Source organism: Lampris incognitus, chromosome 10 (assembly GCF_029633865.1).
Source record: "Lampris incognitus isolate fLamInc1 chromosome 10, fLamInc1.hap2, whole genome shotgun sequence".
In the NCBI taxonomy this organism is placed as follows: Eukaryota; Metazoa; Chordata; class Actinopteri; order Lampriformes; family Lampridae; genus Lampris; species Lampris incognitus.
The window spans coordinates 52,830,093-52,856,928 of NC_079220.1; the positions used below are offsets into that span (position 1 = coordinate 52,830,093).

At 47.8% G+C, this 26,836-nt stretch overlaps 1 protein-coding gene across 2 annotated transcripts; it reads right to left on the reverse strand.

Annotated features, from left to right (window-relative positions):
- Positions 1 to 8,549: 8,549 nt before the first annotated feature.
- proza (protein Z, vitamin K-dependent plasma glycoprotein a) lies at positions 8,550 to 16,008 on the reverse strand. 2 transcript variants are annotated; one of them, XM_056287876.1, is made up of 9 exons: positions 15,855 to 16,008; positions 13,582 to 13,739; positions 11,534 to 11,697; positions 11,349 to 11,373; positions 11,157 to 11,270; positions 10,896 to 11,030; positions 10,572 to 10,702; positions 10,324 to 10,441; positions 8,550 to 9,647 (listed from the first exon to the last, which is right to left on the reverse strand). In XM_056287876.1, the coding sequence occupies exons 2-9, from the start codon at positions 13,655 to 13,657 to the stop codon at positions 9,115 to 9,117; spliced, it is 1,296 nt and encodes a 431-aa protein (XP_056143851.1). In that variant the 5' UTR covers positions 13,658 to 13,739; positions 15,855 to 16,008; the 3' UTR covers positions 8,550 to 9,114. The 2 variants fall into 2 exon arrangements, with proteins under 2 accessions (XP_056143851.1, XP_056143852.1); XM_056287877.1 differs by lacking the exon at positions 15,855 to 16,008 and adding an exon at positions 14,285 to 14,377.
- Positions 16,009 to 26,836: the final 10,828 nt, after the last annotated feature.

Sequence of the window (26,836 nt, forward strand, 5' to 3'; positions counted from 1 at the left end):
TCGGCTAGAGTCAAGCCCCCCCCCAACCCGGGTCTCCTCGGCTAAAGGGTCAAGCCCCCCCCACCCGGGTCTCCTCGGCTAAAGAGTCAAGCCCCCCCCCCCACCCGGGTTTCCTCGGCTAAAGGGTCAAGCCCCCCCCCCACCCGGGTCTCCTCGGCTAAAGAGTCAAGCCCCCCCCCCACCCGGGTCTCCTCGGCTAAAGATTCAAGCCCCCCCACCCCACCCGGGTCTCCTCGGCTAAAGGGTCAAGCCCCCGCCCACCCGGGTCTCCTCGGCTAAAGGGTCAAGCCCCCCCCCCCCACCCTTTTGATTTGTAGAATGTCTTTCCAACAACCGTCTCTGTCTCCGGTGCAACGTGCCGTCCTGGTTTCAGCTGACGTCCAGCAGCGGAGGCATCTCGTTCATGGACGTCGTCTTCCTCACTAGGCTGTCAGCGGTGCAACTTGCACCTTGCTGATGACGAACGGCCCCGAATCGTCCCCAGTCCAAACCCAGTCCAACCGAACCGAACCGAGAATCTGAACCGGTGAATGAAAAAAGGGCACCCAGAGACACACGCGGGACAATGCCGGTGCAGCTCTGCTAATCATGACAAATATGTAATACAGCAAGCTATTAGGCCCTTTACCCTCCCCCCCCTCCTCCCCCTCCTCCCCCACAACCCCCCACCGTTAATCAATGCGAGACTGGTGACAACGTACCTCTAAAAGCGGTGTAAACAAGATCCGCCTGGGACGGGGACGGGGACGGGGTCGGGGTCGGCGGTCGGACGACACTGAAGGATACGGATCACCTATCGCCGAGGAGTCCACCTGGGAGCGGTTCCGCGTATTCGCTCTCCATCCACGCTGCCGCCGCCGCGGCGGACCTGGTTCCGACGCTCCGGGTCGCCGGCGACAACGAGGAGAAGCCGCTTCACTCGGCGGCGGCGGCGGCAGCGGCGGTCCCCCGGGACACGGCGGACACCATTTCTGCAGCCCGCGGACAAAATCAAATAGCAGCAAAAGATAAAACGAGAGTGAGACGACTCGGATAGGTGCGTGAGTGCGTGAGTGTTTTGAGTCGTCGCCTCTTTTCTGTCCCGTCTCCTAAATCCTTTGTTCACGTGCGCGTCGTCCAAGACGACCTTCGTGACTGGGGACGACGCGGAGGAGGTCCATGATCGATACGGGAGGTCCGCTCTCTGCTTGGGGGGTGGGTGGGGGGGTTCGGAGCTGTGCAGCAAAATCGACACAGTTCTTCTTCTTCTTCTTTACATAAGGCTGGTATGTATGTATATATTAATATACATATATTTATATATATATATATTTATATATAGCTGTCCTGAGAAATAATAATCCGTCCTCTCCAGCAGCCAGACTGGCTACATGACAGCTCCCCTCAACTCTCCTGCTTCCTCTTCATCCCTTATGGCGGGCAAGCTCTCCCCCCCCCCCACACACACACACACTACAAAATAAAAACACAGAAGAAGAAGAAGAAGCCGCTGCAGCCTGTGCGGACAAGCGGTCCCTTGTCCTCGTGAGAAAACACCCTTCGCTCCTATTGTCTTGGGGGACCGGCGCCGCGTGCGCTTTGTTCCACGCTCGCGCAGCGCTGCGTTTTAAAAAACAACAAAACAAAAATGAAGTCAGCGCCCCGCGTGCTGCGCCGCTCTGTGCCGCCGACGCTTCTCCCCTCTTGACTGTTCGCACGCGCGCCCTCAGCTGTTCCACTCCGTCCAGCAGGGAGGCGTGGTTTTAATGTCGGAGGCCCCGCCCCCTTCGCCGAAGCGGGCGTCACGTCGTTGTGGTTTGGACGGCGCGCCGCCGTCGGTACCGCGGGGAAGGCGGAGGGAGGACGTGGCAGCCATGACCAGTCCGGCGGCCCGCACAGCCCCCCCCCCCGGACAGGTGGTCGGAACCACAGCCCACACTCCCGGACAGGTGGTCAGAACCACAGCCCCCCCCCCCGGACAGGTGGTCGGAACCACAGCCCCCCCCGGACAAGTGGTCGGAACCACAGCCCACACGCCCGGACAGGTGGTCAGAACCACAGCCCCCCCCCGGACAAGTGGTCGGAACCACAGCCCACACGCCCGTAAGGGCGTAAAGAACGGGGGGGGGGGTGCTGTCTGTCATACAATAGAAAACCGTGCCTCTTTTTTAATTCCCCAAGTGCGCATGAAGATGCGCCTGGCCCCCTGTTCTCACGGCATTATACAGAATCCACTGATGATTGGGGGTGGGGGGTGGGGGGTGTTAATCTGTAATTTGACCAAATCCTGCGACGTGGGAGACAACGGACTCAACCATCACACCACCAATTCACATTAAAAACAAAAAACCCACATGTGCCTTGCAAATAGATGTATAACAGCATGGAGTTGTAGTCTCTCCCTCCCTCCCTCCCTCCCTCCCTCCCTCCCCCGTTACTTCATTCATTCGCTAAGAAACCAGGTGAGATGGGAGCGGGGTGGACCACGCAGGGCAGCCGAGGACGCGGGAGTCATCTAGCACAGTGGTTCTCAACCTTTTTGGGGTCCTGGACCCCCTGCGTATTTTTGATCTACCCTGAGGACCCCTCCACCTGATCTTGGGGGAGGGGGGTTGCAATTTGATAGAAACAGTAGAAACTGCATTTTAAATTGCATTATAGCATTTATTCACTCTTTGGGGCAGAAATAAGAGCTCTCAGTTGTAACTTAGATATAGTTAACAAAACAGAATTCTTATGCAGTAACTTTCAGATATATGTAACAACACAGAATATGTATTCAGTAACTTTCAGATATATGTAACAAAACAGAATATGTATTCAGTAACTTTCAGATATATGTAACGAAACAGAATATGTATTCAGTAACTTTCAGATATATGTAACGAAACAGAATATGTATTCAGTAACTTTCAGATATACGTAACAAACCAGAATATGTATTCAGTAACTTTCAGATATATGTAACAAAACAGAATATGTATTCAGTAACTTTCAGATATATGTAACAAAACAGAATATGTATTCAGTAACTTTCAGATATATGTAACGAAACAGAATATGTATTCAGTAACTTTCAGATATATGTAACGAAACAGAATATGTATTCAGTAACTTTCAGATATATGTAACAAACCAGAATATGTATTCAGTAACTTTCAGATATATGTAACAAAACAGAATATGTATTCAGTAACTTTCAGATATATTGTAACAAAACAGAATTCTTATGCAGTAACTTTCAGATATATGTAACAAAACAGAATATGTATTCACTAACTTTCAGATATATGTAACAAAACAGAATATGTATTCGGTAACTTTCAGATATATGTAACAACACAGAATATGTATTCAGTAACTTTTAACAATGCAAACGGGAGCGAGATCTCTTATGAAAATACAATAAATGACACTTGTGAAACAGATGTAATTAGAGAAAAAAGTCCTGTTACCCTTTATAGTTTAGGTAGATAAAGGTCTCAGTCACATTTGAGTAAAATAATCCTATTTCTATAAATGTCATAGGATCTTTTTTTTTAAAAGATATTTTATTTTCACGGACCCCTTGCAATTACACCACGGACCACTAGGGGTCCGCGGACCCCCGGTTGAGAAACGCTGCTCTATCTGACAGGCGCAGCCTGGGAGCAGGGGTGAGCGGTTAGCAGCCAACAGACGAGACTCCGGGTTGAACCTCCGTTAAGTGACTCGCCACAAAGCGGCCAAGTCTTCCCGGACGAGACACCGAGTTCAGGGCCGAGCGCTTAAAGGGGTTTCCCGTGACCGCTTTCAGCGCGAGTCGATGACCTCATAGGAGGTAATGTCAGGATGCAGGTGCGTGAAATCACGAGGAAGAGGGTCTAATTTTACCACTGGCTTGCTGCCGGACGTACTTCCCCCAGCTAACTGGGGGGGTGGGGGTGGGGGTGGGGGTGGAGGGGGTGGGGTGCATGAGATCATACTGTTTATAAATTACAATGAAGTAGTTCTTGCGTACTGTAGTCTGGCTGAGAGGCTTCCCCACTGTTTGCAGAGTCCAACCGATCAGCTGCAGGCAGATACACGTTTCCTTCGGCCATATATACCACATATGACACATTTATGTACGCACACACACACACACACACACACACAGATAACGGGGGGATGGGAACACTTCAACTCAACATGAATAACCACACATACATACAGTATGTGAACATATACGACTACTCGTATATTGCTCACCAGTGGGCCCCGTGGTGCTGACTCGGCCATTGTGGTTGGCCCATAGTTTGGCACAGGGGTTTAATCCTGACCTCATCTGTCCTCATCACCATGGTGACCGAAGCCCTTCGGCTGTCACTGACCGCGCGAAAGGCAGAAACACACAGAGGTCGTGACCTTTAGGAGCAGCATGCCCCCCCCCTAGGAAGGAGGGCATTTATCATAGGTCGACTAAATGTGACCTCGTCAAGCCAGTCTGAGCGACCCGCGCAAAGAAGTGCGTGTTGCTGCCCGTGGAAGCAAGGAGCACGGGGTGAAGAGGACGGATACACACTTAGAGACACATACACAAATATTCATCTCACGCACACACACACACACACACACACACACACACACACAGCCTTATCTGCCCCCTTCAAAGGCAGCCACATGGACCGCAGCGCGCTCGTCCTTATTGGGGGAGCTTTGAAGCCGAAGGCCGTTTTACTGGTCCTCTGGTTCTTCGGTGGCTCTGAAGGGAATTCAAACGTCAAAATGTCGGGGCGAGGTCAGGTTTACTCCGGTCTGCTCCCGTCCAACTACGGCGTCTGCTGACAGGTGCCATATTGGGTTTAAAGCCCATCTCAGAGAGGACGGTTTGTTAATCGAGACAGGGGATACGTACACGGATGAGCCAAAACATTATGACCACCCACGGGTGAACCGGATAACGTTGACCATCTCCAAACAAGGGCACACGTCAAGGTTAGATGGTTAAGGGAACAATCCGTTCAACGTGTCGGACGCAGGAGAACTGGGCAGCAGCAAACACCCGAGCGACTTCGACGAGGTCAGACAACGGGGTCAGGGCGCCTCTGAAACGGCGAGGCTTGTGGGGTGCTCCCGGCCAGCGGTGGCGAGTACCTACCGACGGTGGTCCGAGGAGGGACGAACCACAAACTGGCGACAGGGCGTTGGCCGCTCAAGGCTCATCAATTCACAAGGGCAACGAAGGCTCTCTCGTCTGGTCGTGGCACAAGTCACAGAACGTCGTAATGATGGTGATGGGAGGAACGTGTCACACCCTACTGTGTGTGGGGCTGTGTAGCCCCACACAGCTCAGAGTGCCTGTGATGACCCCTGTCTACCGTCGAAAGCCCCTACAATGGACACGTGAGCTTTGGGAACTGGACCTTGGAGCAGGGGAAGAAGGTAGCCTGGTCCAATGAGTCCCCTTTTCTTGTAGGCCACGTGGAAGGCCGCGTACGTGTGTGCCGTTTCCCCGGGTTAGTGATGGCACCAGGACGCACTGGTGCGATGCTCTGCTGGGGAAACCCTGAGCCCGGCCATTCATGCGGACGTCAATTTGACAACGTGCCACCTACCTGAACGTCGTTGCAGACCAGGTTCAGCCCCTCATGGCAACGATACTCCCTGATGGCAGTGGCCTCTTTCGCCAGGATAACGCACCCCGCCACACTGCACACATTGTTCGGGAACGGTCTGAGGAACACGATGACGAGTTCAAGGTGTTGCCCTGGCCTCCACATTCCCCCAGCTCTCAGTCCAATCCAGCAGCGGTGGGATGTGCTGGACTGGCAAGTCCGATCCACGGAGGCCCCCCCCTTGCAACTTATAGCACTTGGGAGGATCTACCGCGAGTGTTTTGGTGCCGGATACCACAGGACACCTTCAGGGGTCTTGTAGAGTCCGTGCCTCGATGGGTCGGCGCTGTTTTGGCGGCACCGACAGCATAACAGGCGGGGGTGGTCATAATGTTTTGGCTCGTCAGGGTACATGCAAATATACCACCGTTCGCACGAAGAAGAAACAAACGACGGAATCCAGGAAAGCCACGACGGATTGGGTGAGATAGGAAAGTGGTGACCCTATCGAACTTCCTAACCCGTTCCAGAAATGTCTACTTGGCGGGATGTCACTCGGTATTAACCTAAAGGAAGACTATGTAAAGCCCGGCCTTTGTGCGGCGTTTGCGAGTCAGGGACCGTGTGACTGAACGGCCGACGTCCCGACCGACGCTGCGAAGACAAGTAGGCTGCAGTGACGTTACATAAACCAACAGCCTCGCACTTAGTCGCTATCTGTCTGCCTTACTTATTTTGTCTCTTTCCCCCTCAGTCTCTCGTCTCTCCCTTGCTTCCTCTCCCCCTCTACCACCCTGCCCCAGCCCGGGCTCTAGCCCCTGGAGGACCGGCGTTACCTCCACCCTCCTGCACAATCGCCCAGCCGAGTGGAAGCTGATGATGTCTGGCACCGGGGCAACATTTGAAGTTGGACAAGAGCCTTTGCCACCCAGTCCCTCCGCAGAGCCCCTTTCTCCCGGTACGAGGGGCGAGCGAGAGAGCTCTGGGTCGGGGGGAAAGGGGGCCGGGCGGCGTTGCGTGGAGGGGGACGAGATTGGGGACGAGGCATTTCGGGGGGGTGGGGGGGTGAGGGGGTTATTGTTCCAAGATCATCGGCGCGCCTTTGCGGATAGTAAAGCACCAATTACACACACGGGTCAACCGCGACACCGGCTGTGACTCGGTCGATCTGCGGACCGCTTTCAAACACACCGAATTAACCCCACCCACCACCCCCACCCCAGGATCAGACGCCACACAGACAGATAATCCTCCCCAAAGACTGTTATTTGATGTTACCCCCAGACCACCGCGCAACAAGAGTGGCACATATACGTATATACAACACACACACACACACACACACACACACACACACACACACACACACACACACACACACACACACACACACAGGGTGGGGGATGTGTGGGCACAGCATGTGGCTCGTTTATGGGTGCGGGGAGAGTGAAGGATTACCGATTTAATAGAGCGAGGAGCTAAATCTAAATCTAAATACAGCCACAAAGCAAAGATAACAGCACTTTCCAGATAGATTTGACTTGATCGGCCTGATCTTTTATGTTGTGTGTGTGTGTGTGTGTTGCGTGTGTGTGTGTGTTGCCTGTGTGCTCACTGCGGTCGTGCACCATCATGTCCAATAATGATCAAATATTTTGGACGGACTGAAAGCAAAATGAAGTGCTCTCACTTCCCTTCGCCGTCGGTAATGGCTGCACCGACGTTATTCTCACGGGCCTTTTCATTCCCATCCAATATGGATCCGTCAAACCTGCCAGCGCCGTGTCCCGCTCCCCGTCTCCGTCAACATCGCACACACGGCCCCGGCCCCTGGGTTGTCGGCGCCCTCCCCTCCCCTCTCTCTCTGCCCTCCTCCGCCGTCCCCCCCCCCCCCCGAGATCTGTACTTCCTCCGCCTGTCTCTCAGTTCCCCTTTTTCCAGAGTCTCTCTCTCTCTCTCAGCGTTTGTCACACCGCCCTCCGCCATCGTTATTCCGATTTTAGGCTTAAATCAGGGCAAAAAGAGACGAATCCACCAATACAACCAGGCACGGGACTTCAAAACCAAAACGATCCCCCAGCGCCTTACTGAGTTCGCTGGCGGGGAACAGATGAGGCCTGACTGCAGCGGCCACTGTGGTGGTAGGTGCGCGTAACACGGGCATGTGACCGGAGGTGGCAGGGCCAGAGAGGAGCGCCAGACCCAGGAAGGAAGGAGCTCCGCTCAAATTAATCTCCGCCGGACGGCCGACTAAAGGAGCCAGGGCCATTTTTGGGGAGCGAGGAGCCATCTCCTAGGTGAGGACCATGGCAACGGCCAGCGAGGGCCTGGGCTTTCAGGGCCCTCCTTTTCAAGCGTCCAATCACAAGTGGCAGGCCAGGTTTTTGTTGTTCGGTGTCTCTCGCTCTCGCTTTCATACGTCCCCCCATCCCCCCCCCCCTGTACAGCGCCCCCCATTCTCCTTTTCTCTCTCTCTCTCTCCGTGACGCGTGGCCTCGATCTGGCCGTGCGATTCCGAGGGCGGGTTGCGAGAAGAAGCGAGGGCGGCGAGCGTCCGTGGGAAAATGTCGCCGGACAACAGAGGGGAACGCCACAGCGATGGGCCGCCCGATATCCGGGACAAAAGGAGCGACGGAGTTGAAATGTAAAGACAAACCACAACAGTGAGGCTGAGTTTGCACCGATAGGGTTTTACTGCATTAAAAGTTCTGGGACCTCCGGGGAAAGGGTTGTGTTTTGGGGTTTTCTTATGCAAAGAGATGTACACGGCTAGTCACATGGCCCTGAAACCTCCCCAAAGGCTACGGTGTATTTCGGCAACCCTGTGTACGGGTCTGAAAATACATGCTTAATTCATGCATGGTTTTTTTTTTTAATGTAGCCGTTTATTCCTGCTGTAATGAGGTTTTCATCGGACATGTACGCTTCGTTGTGCAGCCTCGAGTCTAGTCTTCGACAGCCGTGTGTGACTCAAAGCAGTTGCATGACACAAAGTCCAGCGTTAGTGGATTTATTACGGTCCTGGAACAGCGACCTACGGGGACGCTCTACAGTCACTGCTCATCAGCGCAGTACAGTGGTTCACGACAGACAGCACACATTAAAACGCTGCTAACACAAAATGCACACAGGATAATTTACACATCCGCTAGCTGCTCTGGCCCGCTGCGGGGGAAATGCCTTTCCGTTGGTGTAGCCTGATGGCAGAGAGCCACCTTGTGGATAAAGGGAGGAAAAACGCAGGCGTAGACGGCGAGAGGTCAGCAGAGCAGACACAGGAAGGACGGCGATATATTTGTGAGTATTCTGTAGAAAAGCGGAAAGTAGACGTTTGCATGCAACAAACCAAATTCTACTAAACAAGCTGCATACACAGAATGATATACCCTTTTCCCTGTTGTTTAGATTCTCTCCAGCTGTCCTCCCTGGGCACTCTTTTCCTCCTCTCATCTCATACCGTTGGACCTAAGATGCAACCCCCTCTCCCTCAGATTTTGTCACACCATTCGTCCCAGCTGCTACCCTGCCCTCTACTCCCTCCATTGCCAACAATCGCAGCTTAAGTCCATATTGGCTCGAGCCAGTCCATGAAGCGAGAGACCTTCTGGTAGATGTAGCCGTGGCTGCAGTTGGCCCCTGGCGGCTGGCTGACCACTCCAGTCAGATAAAACACCTCTCTGTAGAGGGTCAGCAGGGGACTGCCGGAGCCCATCCTGCAGTCAGCATCAGTCTGAGGGGCAGTGCAGCCCATTTTGTTAGTGACTAGGCCAGGTTGCCTCTCTATACACTCAGGCAGGGTGTTGTATGAAAGGCGGCTGTAGGAGAGCGGACCCTGGCCTTCCACTCCCTCCCCGGGCTCCTTCCAGCCAGTGACCACGGCAGGTAACTCCCCAGTCATCAGGACACTCATGGCAAAGTCCCGCTCGGGCAGGCAGGCGGCGATGACGGTTTTCTTGAAGACAATACGGCCGTGCAGCTCAATCACAGCTAAGTCATTTTCGGGCTTGTCCTCCGCGTAGCGTGGGTGGATGTGGATTACCTTCACATCCAGCGTCTGTTGACCATCTTCGTGGGTGGAAACACGACGTTTGCCTTTGCAGAAGGAGAAGTTTTATAGGGGTGCTAAGGATCGTGTTCTCAAACATTGGAGGACAAAAAAATGTCCAAAAGGAACATTAAAAAAATAAAAATAAAAAAAATACTGCATTTGCCAAATGTGTGCCATTTTTGTGCCAGTTTTTAATTTCCAGCCATCTGCACAAAAATGTCTCTTGCAAGACAATCTGTTTAAATTCTTTATCATCTTATCAATGTTTACAGTTAAAAAAATGAATGCAGTATTTAAATAAGCAGGAAAAATTATATTTAAGAAAATAACAATATAAAATGGAAATAATAAAATAGTGTGTTATTAGGAAATATATTATTTTTGGATCGCAACCCTAACCTTGGACCAAGCCAATAGACAACGGACGGATGGATATCATAATATTGCAAAGGACATCACACTAAAGGACAAAGCATGCTGAATTATCTTATCACAAGTCAGAGAATATATTTCTGTAACATTAAATATGCTTCAAAGTGTGAAAATGTTAATATTAAGGATTGAATTTTCTGTAGTTCATTTGTACAGCGCGATAAATACGCTGTAAACACAAACTTTCCTACACGCGTCCCCAATCCCGTACACATACCACTGCCTGTTGAAATGCTTTTGGAGCATATTTTCAGCAAAACCTAAGTCACGTGCCTCTTGTACACTCACCTACAGCTACTTGGAAGGAGCCGTATTTGTTGGCACACTGAGCGGAGGTCAGGACCAGGTTCTCCTTCAGAATGACTCCGCTACAGAAACCTTCTGACACAGCGCTCCTCAAGATGGCCTGCGCACAACAAGAGCCCCAGTGATACGGATGAATCCCACACAAGAACCCGTGAGCGGCAAAACAGTCGAGCACATAAATGTGAGGTGAAGTGACTGTGTCTCGGTGCATGTACGTCTTGTGTCTGTACCTGCCAGGGGCACATCGTTGAGTCGCATTCGAGTATGCTGCGGACATTTTTATTTAAACTGATGATGGAAAGGGTGGACTGTCTGCGCTCCCACTGGCTCAGACTGTTCACCTTACCACAGGGGTAGGACACTGAGAAATAGAGAGAAGGGGAAAAAAACAGAAATTTAAGTAAGAAAAACGAAGGTAGGGATGAAAGAAGTATAGAGAAAAAAATATATATGAAGAAACGGATCATTTCCCACTTTTCTCTTTTATGGATTTTTGGACTATTTATTGGAAGTACACACCAGAGAGGCCAGGACCATTCTGACCACCTACGCACCTGCTGAAACACACTTGTTCTTGTCTTTGTTATCCAGCTTCCAGCCGTGGGCACAGGAGCACTCGTAGGAAACATAGCCCGGCTTACAAAACTGGGAGCAGCCACCGGTCTCACTCAGAAGACACGCTGTGTTGTCTGCACCACGGAAAGAGACAGAGCGAAAGCAGCACACCAAATGAGACGCGAGTAACAAATCATCCAAGCTGTGACAACAGCACGTAGTGATCAGAAATACCACATCTGACCCCCCCCCCCTTTTACCTGTCTCACAGTGGACCCCAGTGAAACCCGACTTGCAGACACAGTCGTATCCTCCCACGCTGTCCGAACACAAGGCTCCATTCTTACAAGGCTTCTCTGCACACTGGTCCCCATCTGAACACAGGCACATCTTCAGCGGTATCTAACGCGACTAATCACTACGGTCCAAAGTAGCTTTAACACAGCACTTACCGATATAGACGGACCAGAAGATATCCTGGAAGACAAATTTCACATGAGTTTGACATTGACGCGTGACAACGAGTCGATCTCATGACATGAGAATTTAAGAGCAGATGAGTGAGAAGCGTACTAAAAACCAGAGGAAAGCAGGACATGAGAAGGGCTGGCCTTAGTTACGATATCATTAAGCTCACCGTGCGATAGGAGTCCTGGAAGAACTCCCTGGCCTCCTCGTAGCTGCAGACCTCATCCTGACACTCCCTTTGCAGGTCTGCCGGCATTAGGTTCTCCTCATTTCCTGCATTTGCCCTCTTCTGACGGGAGATCACGGCGCTGGCGTGCTGCTTGTCCAGGAATACTGACGGGATAGTCAGGCCACAATGACATGATGGAGTATACTACAGTTTTACACGATAATGTACAACATATTCATAATATGGAGGGACCTTATTGATTATTTTCTTGCCCCTCTCCATAGTAGGTCATGTCAGAGCGCAGGGTCAACGACTACTGAGCCCCTGGAGCTGATTTTTCCAGGACTCAGCAAGGCGGACGCTTGTTGACACGGGGGCTCGAACAAGCTCCACCGATCCAGGGGGATTATTGTCAAGCGTTGTCCAAAAATCATAAGCAATTTTCTCCAGTGAAAGCCTTTGCCAGCGTGGCGACAGGACAGTACTGATCAGCTCAAGTCAACGGAGCAAAGAATGGTTTGCCTTTGACTCAATAAGGTCAAAGTCCTGACACTGACTGAATCACCTCCCCACATCCTGTGTAAAGAGACACCCATCCCTGCGTTTCATACGCCCCGTCTCAAAAAAGATCCAAGATGAGTATTACGAACAACAGGGACTCGTACCCGTTTGCCGTCATCTTGTCCTCTTTCCATTTCCCGCTAATCCTCTTTCCATTCACATCTCTGCCTCATCACCCTTTTCATTATGTCCCCAAGGTAGGTCACAGAGGACTCCCCGAGCCAAATCATTCTGATTAGAAGGACGCTATCGGCAACAACAACTAAATGACAACAAGAAATGTCACAATATTATTTTAAATCGAACTTGATTTGTGGACGTACGGCACATTTAAAACGAATTAAAGTGAACGTGTTTCACAACACCATCATCAGTAAATATACGAGGACTTTTATAAAGAACACACTCAATAAACCCCACACTCCATTCCTTCTGTATTTTCATCTGGGGATGTTGTCAACCTGAAGGGGGTTCCTCCCAATGGAAACAAAAATGTGGCTTTTTAATGATGGAAAAAAAAAACCCACTCAGCTTATAAGGTCAGTGTCACCATTTCAGTTGACACTTCTAAACTTTAAGACTGTGCGTCTCCGTGACATCTACACTTTATGCGTTATTATCATCATCACCATCTTATTTTTTCATTTATTTTATTTCATTTTCCCTCTTCGAACCCCCCCCCCTCAGTAATGCTCTTTTAATGGTGCATGTAACCATGGAGACCACGAGTTTGGTGTAGCTGTTTTGTCGTCTGGGTGGAAACATTGGTGACATACAGTCTACATATGGTGCTCATCATGGGCACTCTGACCGGTCTGCAGCTACGCAGCCCCATACACAGCAAGCTGTGATGCACTATGTGATCTGACACCTGTCTGTCATAGCCGGCATTAACTCTTTCAGCAATCTGAGCTACAGTAGCTCTTCTGTGGGACCAGACCGGACGGGCTAGCCTTCTCTCCACTCGGACGACTTTTGGTAGGTACCTAGCACTGCATACCGGGGACACCCCACAGGACCTGCCATTTTGGAGATGCTCTGACCCAGTGGTCTACCCGTCACAATTTCACCCTTGTCAAAGTCACTCAGAACCTTACGCTTGCCCACTTTTCCTCCTTCCAACACATCAACTTCAAGAACTGACTGTTCACTCGCTGCCTAATATACCCCACCCCTTGACAGGCGCCACTGTAACGAGATAATCAATGTTATCCCCTTATCTGCAGCGGTATTGATGGTTTGGCTGATAATATAGCAAAGTATAAGAGAAAAAAAAATATATACATTTATATATATATATATTTCTCTTTTCACATATACGTATATCTTTTCATTATCTTAATCTGTCCCAGCGCCATAGGTATACTGTATGTCTCCAATGTTTCCACCCAGATGACAGTTGTATACGGGGGGGGGGGGGACTGTGGACCCGAGAGGACACCGAGAGGGGTTCATCACAATCCCGTCTCTCCCGCCAGCCCCCTCACCTGTCTTGGGGGGCTGACTGGCCGCCCAAGCCCCCAGCAGACACAGCAGAGTGGCCGCTGTCGCCAGGCAGTCCATGGTTGTCCTGGGATGTCCTGCGTCTGTCAGTCTTGTCGAGCCGTCCCGGTTACCTTAGCACGCCGGGCCTCAAAGTGGACACCTAAGAGGCAGAAATGTACCGTTTCAGCGCGGTTAATCGAATTCCGTCTGACTCTGAAGCCTCAACTAACGATCTGTGACCCTTTCCCATTAAACATTTTTGACTCTACGCGGGGGGGAAAATAAACAGGACGGCGTTGCGTTGTATCGCCAATGACGGTGCACTTTCGACGCAGGACGGGACGTGTTACGTTGGCTCCACCTTGTGGCCATACCGTATATCGCAGCGAATTCAGCGGGGGGGGGGGGCGCCACTGCCCCGTTATTTCGCCCCCTTAACCAAGAAAGGCCTTCTCCCCATTTACCCTAAACGTCGAGCGATGACGTCATCGTCCCAAAACACGGCGGCTGGTTTTTCCGGTGACACAGACACAGATGAACGTTTTCCTTATGAGAACTCCGCGTCCAGGCCTCAGACGGAGGCCTGGACGCGGAGTTTCCATCCGCGATGCTGCGGCCACGGGAGCCGTGTGGTGTTCGGCGCAGTTACACAAAGGTAAACCCGGCACGAAATGTCGCAGATAGTAAAATAGTTTTGGTTTTTACCTGCCGCCCCGTTTACGGATCCGCAGCAACTGCTCTCACTCTCTTCATTCCCAGAAACAGGGAGGGGGGGGGGGGAATAACGTTCAACAAGCCTGGAATACACAACAGGCTTAAAGGCGATATCCACGCCTGCTCGGTGATTTTTGTAATAACGAAGATCGGCCTGTAGGTGGCGATATAGGGCAGAGCTCGCCTTTTACTGCGGCGGGCCTCGCTCCAAGCCGTTGTATTCTAACCCAGTGTTTCCCAACCCTGTCCTCAAGGACCCCCTGTCCTCAAGGACCCCCTGTCCTGCACATTTTCTTTGCAACCCTGAATAGGTACCTGTTTGGAGTTATTCAACCAATCAGCAATGAATGTCAAGAGTTTGCACACCTTGCATAATTAAGTGCTATGAGGTCATTGGTTGAGTAGGTACAAGCAGGGCTTACCTATGCAGGGTTACATTGAAAATCTGCAGGGTAGGGGGTCCTTGAGGACTGAGTTGAGAAACACTGTTCTAACCCACATGAGGGAGGCTGATCGAGCCCCCTTTTTCAATCCCTGACGCCGCAACTCTACTGTTCACCCTGGCCATCAGACAGAATACACCACACTTGTGTGATTTTCATTTTTAATTTCTGGTTTTCAGTCATCTACATTTTTTTAATCTCTCCTTTCGGTGAGATAAAAAAAAAATGTCACCGAGGAGAGCAAGTAACGGTGGGAGGACTCTTTTTGTTACTGTCATTGTTGAGGTCCTGCACGTGTAAATGACATATTTTGGGATGTGCGCGCTTTCGGACACTTCAAAATCACCATCAGCCTAAACATCTCAGGTTTGAAATGCTTACTTCGACCGATAACGTGAGTCTGACCAGATGTTTTCGTATCTATCCTCCGATACCGGGTTAGCGCAGGAATGAATGAATGAACCAATCGATCAGTCGATTGGTTTATTTCAGCGTCTCTGATACATTCTCTGCACCGCGTTGCCCCTTATTTCCCCTGTTATATTGTCAATCCTTGTGTGTACATCTGAAGATTGTTGTGTTGTCATTCTGTGTTAGGTACACCGAGACGGCCATGGAACCGGAGTCAAATTCCATGTCTGTGCAAACCTACGTGGCCAATAAATCTGATTCTGATTGATTGATCAAACGTTATTTCGATGCTGCGCATTTCATACGTGCAGTATGCTTTTACATTATGAGAGAGCTGCGAGTCCACGCGTAAAAAGAGGGCAATGCTAAAACAGATCAAATAAATTAACAGTAGAGGTTATAAAGAATTAAAGGCTCATAAAATAGAGTGAAGATATTAAAGACTAATAAAACAAAATGACATGAATCATTAAAAAAAAAAGATTTAATTACAACAGACAGAACCCATAACTGACCAACGGCAGATCAAGCTAAAACATAAAAGGAGAAGGGGTTCCCCGAGGTGAAATCAAGATTAGAAATATGGGCTTTGATTGTGTGTGTGCGCGCGCGTATGCATGTGTGCGTGCGTGCATTAGTGCACGTGTGCGTGCGTGCATGATAGGGAGAGATAGAGTATGGGCACACGGTTATAAGATGGTGTGTACCTGATATCAGGATGCATCTGGTTGTCATCGTTTCCCAGCCCAAGACCAATAATAATTCCCTTTTACTATGCGGTGTGATCTGAATGGGAAGCTCCTCTCATGTGAACACAGCACCAAATGAGATTGGAAGCAATCTACGGTGATCAATAGGAGAAGACTCTGCAAACAAACAGGCAACAGTCTAGACAACAGCATAGGAGGACGATGAGATTGGTGCGCCACAGAACTCGGCTAATACGGACAAACGGAAAACCAAGGAGACGGGAGCGTTAGATGGAAACTGCCGACAAGGCGAGAATAAGAGTTCGAAGTTATCGGCAAGGTGAATGGCGAGGAGCTAATGAAAGGTATGTTTTAAAGAGCTTTTCACGTCTCTCACCTCGAAACAAAAGTGACAAATGTGAATTGTAAAACATTAAAGTCACCTTGAGGGAGGTTTAAGCTGATACTTACAGTTTGATCAACTTTTATTTATTATTTTTTTACTGTGCAATATCCAATTTAGAAGGACAATCAAACCAACCGACTAAGGCCAACTAATGCCGGCCACCAGAGCCATACCTTTTCTTGCAGTACCAATACCAGAGTCCGTTTTCGCTGGCCTCATTTCAACAGGCGAGGTTGTGAGAGAAATGCAACTGGGGATTGGAGGGGGGGTTAATCTCAGCTGTACCAGTGTTAATGTGACGCCCCTGAAAAAGGGGTGACATAATCACTAAAGTGATAAGACGGGTGTTTCTTCGAGGAGCATTTTATTGGAATCAACTCTTCACAAATAAGTAACAATTTACAAAATAACATAGCTACAGGTAAGTAGAGAAGTAAGACAGTACACACCGTATTTTACCAAAAACAGCTGACGCTCAGTAACTCTCATAAAATTCACCAAAACTCACTAAAGTGCATCAAACGTGTTACACGAATAACAGTGCAAAATATAGTACAACATGTGAATCCACAGCATTAGCACAAAATGGCATCTGCCCTCTGCAAAACGCTTTGTTAGTGTGGGGGCGAAATTCTCTCACACACACACATTATAGACACTTAACTAAGGCTCGACAAAATTTGGCTCTAATTTGCCCAAAATATCACAATAACAATCTCTGAACACTTTTAACATGTTAGCAAGTTACTAAAGTCACATTAACTGTTTATAATCCACAACATACCTGAAAAAGGGGTGAACTAATCACTAAAGTGATAAGATGGGTGTTTCCTCGATGAGTGTTTTATTGGAATGAGGAAATTACTGCGAATTCCCCTTGGTAGCGGGTGGAGACAGAAGCAATCAATCTCAGACTACCAGATCAACAATGGTCTTTAACAGAGTTAAACACCATTACCGCTCAAGCCGCACAACAGAACAAAGCAAGCAATAAACATGAACCTACTGTATTGCTAATTTACAACAGACTGTGTGAATGCACCATTCATCCTTCCAACCTGTCACACTCTCCCCTACAAAATAAATGTCGTCCCAACATTATTATTTTATTTTTCACAATCTCTCATGAACTTGACTCTGACGATCTTCTTCTGTGAGTTGGGACTCAAACAAACGTCAACGGTCACAATCCATGTCTGGTGACTAGCCACTGCATAAACAGTCTATGAGCAGTCTTTTGACAGTCTATTCGTCCCTCATGGCGATGATCTGTATAAACAGTCTGCAGATTGTCCATGAAAGTCTATAGGAACAGTCCATAAATTGTCAAGCAGTCCGTGAATTGTCGAGGGCACTAGTCAATGTCAACAGTCCATGAATTTGTCCATGGCAATGGTCAGTATTAAGAGTCTCTGAATTGTCCATGGATTTAGTCAATTATGTCAAGTCTGTCAGCTCACGTTTGCTGGAGGCCATACATGACGGGGGGCTGGAAGTAGTATGGCTGTAAGGGCAGCAGCCATCAGAATCAGAATCAGAATACTTTATTCATCCCCGAGGGGAATGAGACCAGTCCTGGCACAGGGTAGAAAGGTAACAACTGAGGTTCTGGTTGGACACCGGGACACCGTAGCAGGAAGGGACGTCAAACTGATCGTAGGTCGTACGTCTCGGTGGGTGTCTCTTTGTGGTCGCTGGAAGGGCAGATTCTCGGGTTCAGCAGCAGTACTTGAGGGAGAGACGTGGTGATTACTCATCAGGGAAATTCCCAGTAGGCAAGTCTACTTCATCGCCTTGCAGGTTTTCAGCTGGCACATTGAATTCCTCCAGCTGATCTCCTTCAAGAGGCTGTGCTGGTGGTGCAACAGGAGTTGGCATTTCAACTCTCTCCTCCACTGGCAGGTGTCTATGTTCAAGCTCCATATCTGATTCTTCAGATGTCTCATTTCTTTCTGTTGACACTGTGGGGGCCCAGAGTGACCATAAGACTATGACTAAGGCTATAAAAGAAAGGGTTGCCCTTATCTGTCGCAAAAGAACGCAGAGGCAGCAGGTCTGAGAGGAGCAGGAGAAAAGGAAGCTAGAGGAAAAACAACAAGGTCAGTTGCCACCATCACAGCAACAAAAGCAACCAGGCCAACAACCTAGCACAGATGCGCCACAGCCAAACCCGCAAGCTGTGCAACAGCCTGCCTCATATGTCCCACCACAGGCTAGCCAAAAACCCACTCAACAGATGACTCCTCAACCCACATCCTAGCAGAGCCTTCAGACGATAAACTACAACACTCCTCAATCTGTCCAGACGACACTCCTGAGACCATGCGGCCTCATATGATGCCATGCTTCACATGCAAATTTCTGTACCTTATACTTCATTCTGCTTTAGACCTGTTGTCCTCATTCATTGACACTTTTGGTACCACCTAGTGGTTTCAAAAGCACAATATACTTATCAGTGTAAGAACAAGATGGCGGCAATCTCAATCCAGTCTTTCTACGGCCGATCCCGACGCAAAAGTGGACAAGGCACAAAACCCCGTTAAACATTATGATTGAAACTTGTTTATTTATACTATATGTTTGTAGTTTGATATGGGATGCAAATTTGACCAATTTTTGCAACAGTAATGAGCTGCAACGCTGCTAATTATGAAGTACTCATTTGAGGACTTTGGGACTTTATTATTGTTCATGCAAAGTGAAGGTGTAAAAGTAAGCAAACATAGCTTGGGAAGATTTGTGAAAAAACCATCAGTTTACAAGAGTATAAACAGTTCTTGCATGTGGCACAAATTCTTCTACATTGATTTTCATTTTTTAGTCTTATGTGATACATTTCCAGGGTATATTTCTCAGTCAAGAGAAGAACGATTGCTGAATGCAATAGCAGAAGACAACTCCGAGGCGGAGGATGTGTCTGATGGTGATGCTGATGATCCTGTTGTGGATGAAGATTATATTCCACCTGAATATATTCCACTTGACCCAGAATTTGATCAGCAGAGCAGTGATGATAGTGACAGTGAGCCAAAATTCCATCCACACGCATCTAAAACACATGCAGAGATTCAAAGGACGTGTGCATAAACGTCAGCATATTAAAAGTGTTGACAATGATGATGAGCCTGGCGCTACTGGACATGTTAAACGTAATGACAGTTCCTGTTCCGAGTTCCAGAGGATGTGTGGCATAAACGTAAGCATGGTAAAAGTGTTGACAATGACGATGAGCCAGGGCCTAGCAAAGATGGACGTGGAGAGCACTGGAAGTCTGCTGTATGTACTCCAGACTCAGTTCAGTTTGAGGCCGAAGATGAAAGGCTGCATGAGCAAGTCTAGCAGCCGCTGAACTATGTGGAGCAGTACATTGACAGAGTTGATGAAACTCATCGCTAATCAAAGAAGAGGCGCATCAGCATGTTACCAGGGGAGATGGGAAGGTAGTATGTGTCGTGAAGTGGTATGACAACAAAAACATTTTGGTGCTTTCTGCTGCTCATGCTGAACTACCAGAAGACAACCTGCGAGTGATGGTCAAAGAAAGGCAAACAATACACTACCGTTCAAAAGTTTGGGATCACATTGAAATGTCCATATTTTTGAAGGAAAAGCACTGTACTTTTCAATGAAGATAACTTTAAACTAGTCTTAACTTTAAAGAAATACACTCTATACATTGCTAATGTGGTAAATGACTATTCTAGCTGCAAATGTCTGGTTTTTGGTGCAATATCTACATAGGTGTATAGAGGCCCATTTCAAGCAACTATCACTCCAGTGTTCTAATGGTACAATGTGTTTGCTCATTGGCTCAGAAGGCTAATTGATGATTAGAAAACCCTTGTGCAATCATGTTCACACATCTGAAAACAGTTTAGCTCGTTACAGAAGCTACAAAACTGACCTTCCTTTGAGCAGATTGAGTTTCTGGAGCATCACATTTGTGGGGTCAATTAAACGCTCAAAATGGCCAGAAAAAGAGAACTTTCATCTGAAACTCGACAGTCTATTCTTGTTCTTAGAAATGAAGGCTATTCCATGCGAGAAATTGCTAAGATTTTGAAGATTTCCTACACCGGTGTGTACTACTCCCTTCAGAGGACAGCACAAACAGGCTCTAACCAGAGTAGAAAAAGAAGTGGGAGGCCGCGTTGCACAACTGAGCAAGAAGATAAGTACATTAGAGTCTCTAGTTTGAGAAACAGACGCCTCACAGGTCCCCAACTGGCATCTTCATTAAATAGTACCCGCAAAACACCAGTGTCAACATCTACAGTGAAGAGGCGGCTGCGGGATTCTGGGCTTCAGGGCAGAGTGGCAAAGAAAAAGCCATATCTGAGACTGACCAATAAAAGAAAAAGATTAAGATGGGCAAAAGAACACAGACATTGGACAGAGGAAGACTGGAAAAAAGTGTTGTGGACGGATGAATCCAAGTTTGAGGTGTTTGGATCACAAAGAAGAACGTTTGTGAGACGCAGAACAAATGAAAAGATGCTGGAAGAATGCCTGACGCCATCTGTTAAGCATGGTGGAGGTAATGTGATGGTCTGGGGTTGCTTTGGTGCTGGTAAGGTGGGAGATTTGTACAGGGTAAAAGGGATTCTGAATAAGGAAGGCTATCACTCCATTTTGCAACGCCATGCCATACCCAGTGGACAGCGCTTGATTGGAGCCAATTTCATCCTACAACAGGACAATGACCCTAAACACACCTCCAAATTGTGCAAGAACTATTTAGAGCAGAAGCAGGCAGCTGGTATTCTATCGGTAATGGAGTGGCCAGCGCAGTCACCAGATCTGAACCCCATTGAGCTGTTGTGGGAGCAGCTTGACCGTATGGTACGCAAGAAGTGCCCATCCAACCAATCCAACTTGTGGGAGCTGCTTCTGGAAGCGTGGGGTGCAATTTCTCCAGATTACCTCAACAAATTAACAGCTAGAATGCCAAAGGTCTGCAATGCTGTAATTGCTGCAAATGGAGGATTCTTTGACGAAAGCAAAGTTTGATGTAAAAAAAATCTTATTTCAAATACAAATCATTATTTCTAACCTTGTCAATGTCTTGACTCTATTTTCTATTCATTTCACAACATATGGTGGTGAATAAGTGTGACTTTTCATGGAAAACACAAAATTGTTTGGGTGATCCCAAACTTTTGAACGGTAGTGTATGTGACTGTCACACGGCAAAGTATTGTGCACGAGTACAACTCCAAGATGGGTGGAGAATTTGCAATGTCTACTACCTACAAGGAGACCTACTGTTACAAAAATCCCACTCAGAGGCAATTATGTAGGCCACCTGACAAATTAGAGCTTAATGAGGGAGAATTTGCAACGTCTTCTACCTATAAGGAGACCTACTGTTGCAAGAATCCCATTGAAATGAGAAGGAGCTTCAAATCGGTCCCACAGACACGTAAATAGATTCTTTTTGATGGGACAACTACCTGCAGGTTGCCATATAAGGGTCTAGCAACTGCGTCTGCAAAAGTCCGGAGAAAAACTCCAGCAGCCTTTGATGTAACCAGTGAGACCCATGACAAATTCAAAATCTGACCCCTAGGACCAAAATACAGTCGCAAGGCTAAAGATTACAGCCCACCAAAGGATCACATGGAATTCCTCTCTGTGATGCATGCTGACTGTGTGGCACATGATTACCAGTGCCCCAAGTTGGTCTTGCCACGCATCCAGAAAGCCTTGGTAAAAAGCAAGGAGCCCCTACAGGCGAGATCCACTACAAAAGTGGACTACAAGGCTTGGGACACAGTGTGTGCCCCCTTTGGCCCAAAAACAAATGCTTGAGAGAACCAAGTGGACTTTTGAGGAAACTACAACTTTAAGATTGGCATACATGCTCAACATTGCCCAGCAAGTTGTCAGCTGCAAACCTATGCACAAGCCTTTGCGCTCCAGGCCTATGCCGGGTTGAGACCTCAGTCTATTGTTGCAGCTTCACAGCCAAGGAGGTTCCTCAATGTCCATGTGAGGAATGCACAAAAAAAAAAGACACTTCAGTGATCTTGCTTTAGCCAACAGCTGGCTATTGTATCGCAAAGACAACATTGAACATGGCACATCAAGGAAGGGCGTAATGAAATTTTTCTTCAAAAACTACTTCCTGTTCAAAAACAATGCTTAGTTTTTACACTTATCAGGTCCTTATAATACCAAATAGCTTGGAGAAATTAAAAATGCATAGCAAACAAATGCTCGGGTCTCAGGAGGATCAGACTATGGCTAAGGCTATAAAAGAAAGGCTTGCCCTTATCTGTCGCAAAAGAACGCAGAATATATTCCACCTCACCCAGAATTCGATCAGCAGAGCAGTGACAATGAGCCAAAATTCCATCTACATGCATCTAAACACATGCAGAGATTCAAAGGACATGTGTGTAAACGTCAGCGTGGTAAAAGTGTTGACAATGATGATGAGCCAGGCGCTAGTGGACATGGTAAATGTAATGACAGTTCCTGTTCCGAGTTCCAGAGGACGTGTGTGTAAACGTCAGCATGGTAAAAGTGTTGACAATGACGATGAGCCAGGGCCTAACAAAGATGGACGTGGAGCACGCTGGAAGACTGCTGTATGTACTCCAGACTCAGTTCAGTTTGAGGCTGAAGATGAAAGGCTGCATGAGCGAGAAGACTGGCAGCCGCTGAACTATGTGGAGCAGTACATCGACATAGAGTTGATGAAACTCACCGCTAACTGCACAAATGCTATGTCACCAGCTAACTGTGGTAGTTCTCTCAACACTTCAGTTGATGAGATATATCATTTTTTTGGAGCATCAATTTTTAGTCTTGCGTGCCTTACCCATGAATGAGGATGTTGCGGAGCAGTGCCTTACGAATCTCTACCACTGCCGACAAAATACAGTGGGAAAGATTCTTCAAACTGACGAACAATCTGAAAGTGGTTATTGATGGTGACATTTCAGAAGAGATGAGGAAAACTGACAGATTCTGGAAGACAAGACATTTTCTGGATCGTATTCGCACAGGCTGCTTGCTTCAGGCTCGACCGGAAAGTGTGTCAGTCAATGAGCAGACAATCCCATTTACAGCAGTCTGTCCATTTCAATAGTATGTGCCACTAAAGCCCAATCCAGTTGGCATGAAGAACTTTGTGCTGGCTTCAGCGGACGGCATTGTGCTGGACTTTGAAGTTTATAAAGGTGCAAATGCAATGAGTTCACAGGTTCAGGAAGCAGAGGGGCTGGGTTTGGGAGCCTTGGTCACTGAACGTCTGGCTAAAACTCTGCATCCTGGAACAAAAGAATACTGTGATCGGTTCTTCGCAACCATGAAAGCTGTGGATCAAATGCTGGAGAAGCAGGTGTACCTGACTGGTACAGTGATGAAGAGCCGGGTCACCAAAGCACTACAGGAGCTACCAAGTGACCAAACCATGAAACAACAAAGAAGAGGCGCATCAGTTACCAGGGGAGATGGGAAGGTATGTGCTGTGACGTGGCATGACAAGAAACCCATTTTGATGCTTTCTGCTGTCCATGCTGAACTACCAGAAGACATCTGCCAGTGATGGTCAAAGGAAGGCAAACAATATTTGACTGTCACACGGCCGAGTATTGTGTGTGAATACCACTCTAAGATGGGTGGGGTTGACTTGGTGGACAGGATGATGAGTTATTACAGAATGAGCGCCCGAGCCAAGAAGTGGACAATTCGGATGATCATGCACTTCACTGACCTTGCTTTAGCCAACAGCTGGCTATTGTATCGCAAAGACAACACTGAACGTAGTACACCAAGGAAGGGTGTGATGCGGTTTTTTTGAGTTTCGCATGGCAGTGGCTCAGGCATACTAAAGCAAGTGTGCCACTGATGTCGAACATGTACGGGAAGAGAGAGCACACCTTTCACGACAAGGGAAAAAAAATCGGGTTCACTCCAGTACCACCTCTCTCAGTCCGCACAACTTCTGTCGTACATCTTCCAGAGATGGTCGACCTGAAAAATCCAATGCGTTGCAGACAAAAAGGCTGCTCTGGGAGATCTCGTGTGCGGTGTATGACATGTAATGTGTTCCTATGCTTGCAAAGCGAACGCAACTGTTACAGAGCACTTCACACAGGCCAATAATTATGTTTTTGCACAGCCATGTTCAGGCATTGAAATTAACAGTTTTATACTTTGTTACACACTGTGGATTTCATTTTATGTTGTTTGTGTTTGAGATATTTGGTGATTTCATGGTGTTATACAGTAAAATAAACCAATTGTCCCCATATGAGTACATAATTTTCTTCAAAAACTACTTCCTGTTCAAAAACAATGCTTAGCTTTTACACTTATCAGGTCCTAGTAATCCCAAATAGCTTGGAGAAATTAAAAATGCATACCAAACAAATGCTCGGGTCTCAGGAGGATAAGACTATGGCTAAGGCTATAAAAGAAAGGCTTGCCCTTATCTGTCGCAAAAGAACGCAGAGGCAGCGCGCCCGAGAGGAGCAGGAGAAAAGGAAGCTAGAGGAAAAACAGCAGGGTCAGTTGTCACAATCACAGCAGCAACAGCAACCAGGCCAACAACCTAGCACAGATGCGTCATAGCCAAACCTGACAGTTTACATTCTAACACAGGGCAGATGACTGGATCAGATTTTTGTGCCTCTTTTAGTTGTTCTTTTGGTATGAGGCTGATTGACACAGTGACTGGTTCACTTTCAGCTGAGGCTGACATGGATATAGCTATGTATGACCATGTTGCAGGGGACTTTTTCTGCACCTCAACCTTGTATGGCGGCAGCGATAGTTAGGCGGCAGCTCCTTAGAACATTCTCTCATTAGTGACTCTACATCCAGCGGCATTCTCGACAAAGCATCGGCGTCACTGTTCTCCCTCCCAGGTCTGTACTTAATGGCATTCTCATTAGCACAGGCGACATTTAACCTCTCTAACAAAAGCTCATCTGAGGTTTCAGGATCCCATAGGAAGGGCTGCATGTCTATTCTGATACTATCATTATGAAGGCTGGTAAGTCATGTCTGTAAACACATGCTCTGGACTAAAGCTTGGTCGTACATAAGCCCTGACTCTGACTCTTGGGACACAAACAGTACTTTCTGCCTCAAATCTAAAACTCGTGTGAAGAAACTCTGAGGGGTTTCTTTGCTGTTCTGTGCTTCAGAAGCTAGCTGCTTGTAGAGCTCTGTGGCGTTTTCTTGAAAGTGGCAGCGCAGGATGTGTCGGAGCGTGGGGAGAGTCAGGTGGGGTTTTCCTTCCAAGTAGCTGCGTACCCAGCAATATGGTTCAAATTACAGCATCTACTATCTCCACTTCGGGATACGTTCCGTTTAGTCCATTCTCAATCTGATTAGCAAGGCTGAAAAACATCAATCTATCTCTCTGGCCTGGTTCGCCTATTTGACCCGAGATTTTGAAATCTTTGCGCCAACATGGGCTTGGCTGCTGTGGCTGAGCACTGAATGAGGGCTGCATGTTGACTTGTAGGCTAAAGGTAGTTTGGGACTGGTGCGGAGACTTCACAGTTCTTTGTTCGTCCATTTCTCTCTCGTCCCTGTCCTTTTCACCTTTCCCTCAGTTTGTGCCGCTCCATTACCTGTGCCAGTGGTCAAATCTGCAATTTTGTCTTTCAGTAGCAACAATGCTGCCACGCCTCCATCTTCTAACGCCGTTGCTTCTTGTCTTTCAAGGTATTTCATCACATGAATCACTAGTGATATACGAGACTTTCCTTCAACAACATCAGCTGAAGTTGATCGCCTGATATGTTAAGGAAATCCCAAACTCCGAGCAAATTGTCTCTAGTCTGGGTATCTAACTCTACTATTACCTCTTCCTGTAGCTCTTCTACGGCTGTCATTATGTTGACGGAACAGTAGGAACCTTTACTGTGCAGGAGTTGGCTCTGAACTGAATGACCTTCAATTTACCCGATGATCTCTGGCTGGTCTCAGGTAACGCGTACTCAACCACCAGCTTCCAGCTCCCCTTGAACAGCAACACCTTCCTCACTGCAGCCTGCCTGGGTTGTATTGTGGGGAGGGGTGGCGGGGATTTAGCTGCCTCAGAATTCGACCACCAGGCTGTGGGGACCACATATCTGAAAAGCATATCCTAGCGGTGCCTCCAAAATGTTATGCCCCTGAAAAAGGAGTGAAATAATCACTAAAGTGATAAGACGGGTGTTTTGTCTACGAGTATTCTATTGGAATCAATTCTTCACAAATAAGTAACAATTTACAAAATAACATAGCTGGGTGATTCTTCAATTTGGGGCAGTTTTGGCTTTTGAAATTTTGAAAAAGTAAAAAATAAATTTCTTTAAAATCTTTTTTTTTTTTCAAAAGCTCTATTAAGTGGTCTGGAACAAATATCTTAGCATAGTTTTGATCGTCTTACAAAATAATTTGATATTATGATGCTTTATTCAAAGTTGTAACAGCAAAATGTGTGGTAATGACACGTGATGGTAATGGCAATTTTCACTTTTTGGAGAAAAAGTTGGCTAAGCCTTAGACTTGCTAACCTTACTTGTTAGCTAGCATGCAATGTAGAATGAATATATGTGAATAAAGTGAAATTTCTTATTTCTGA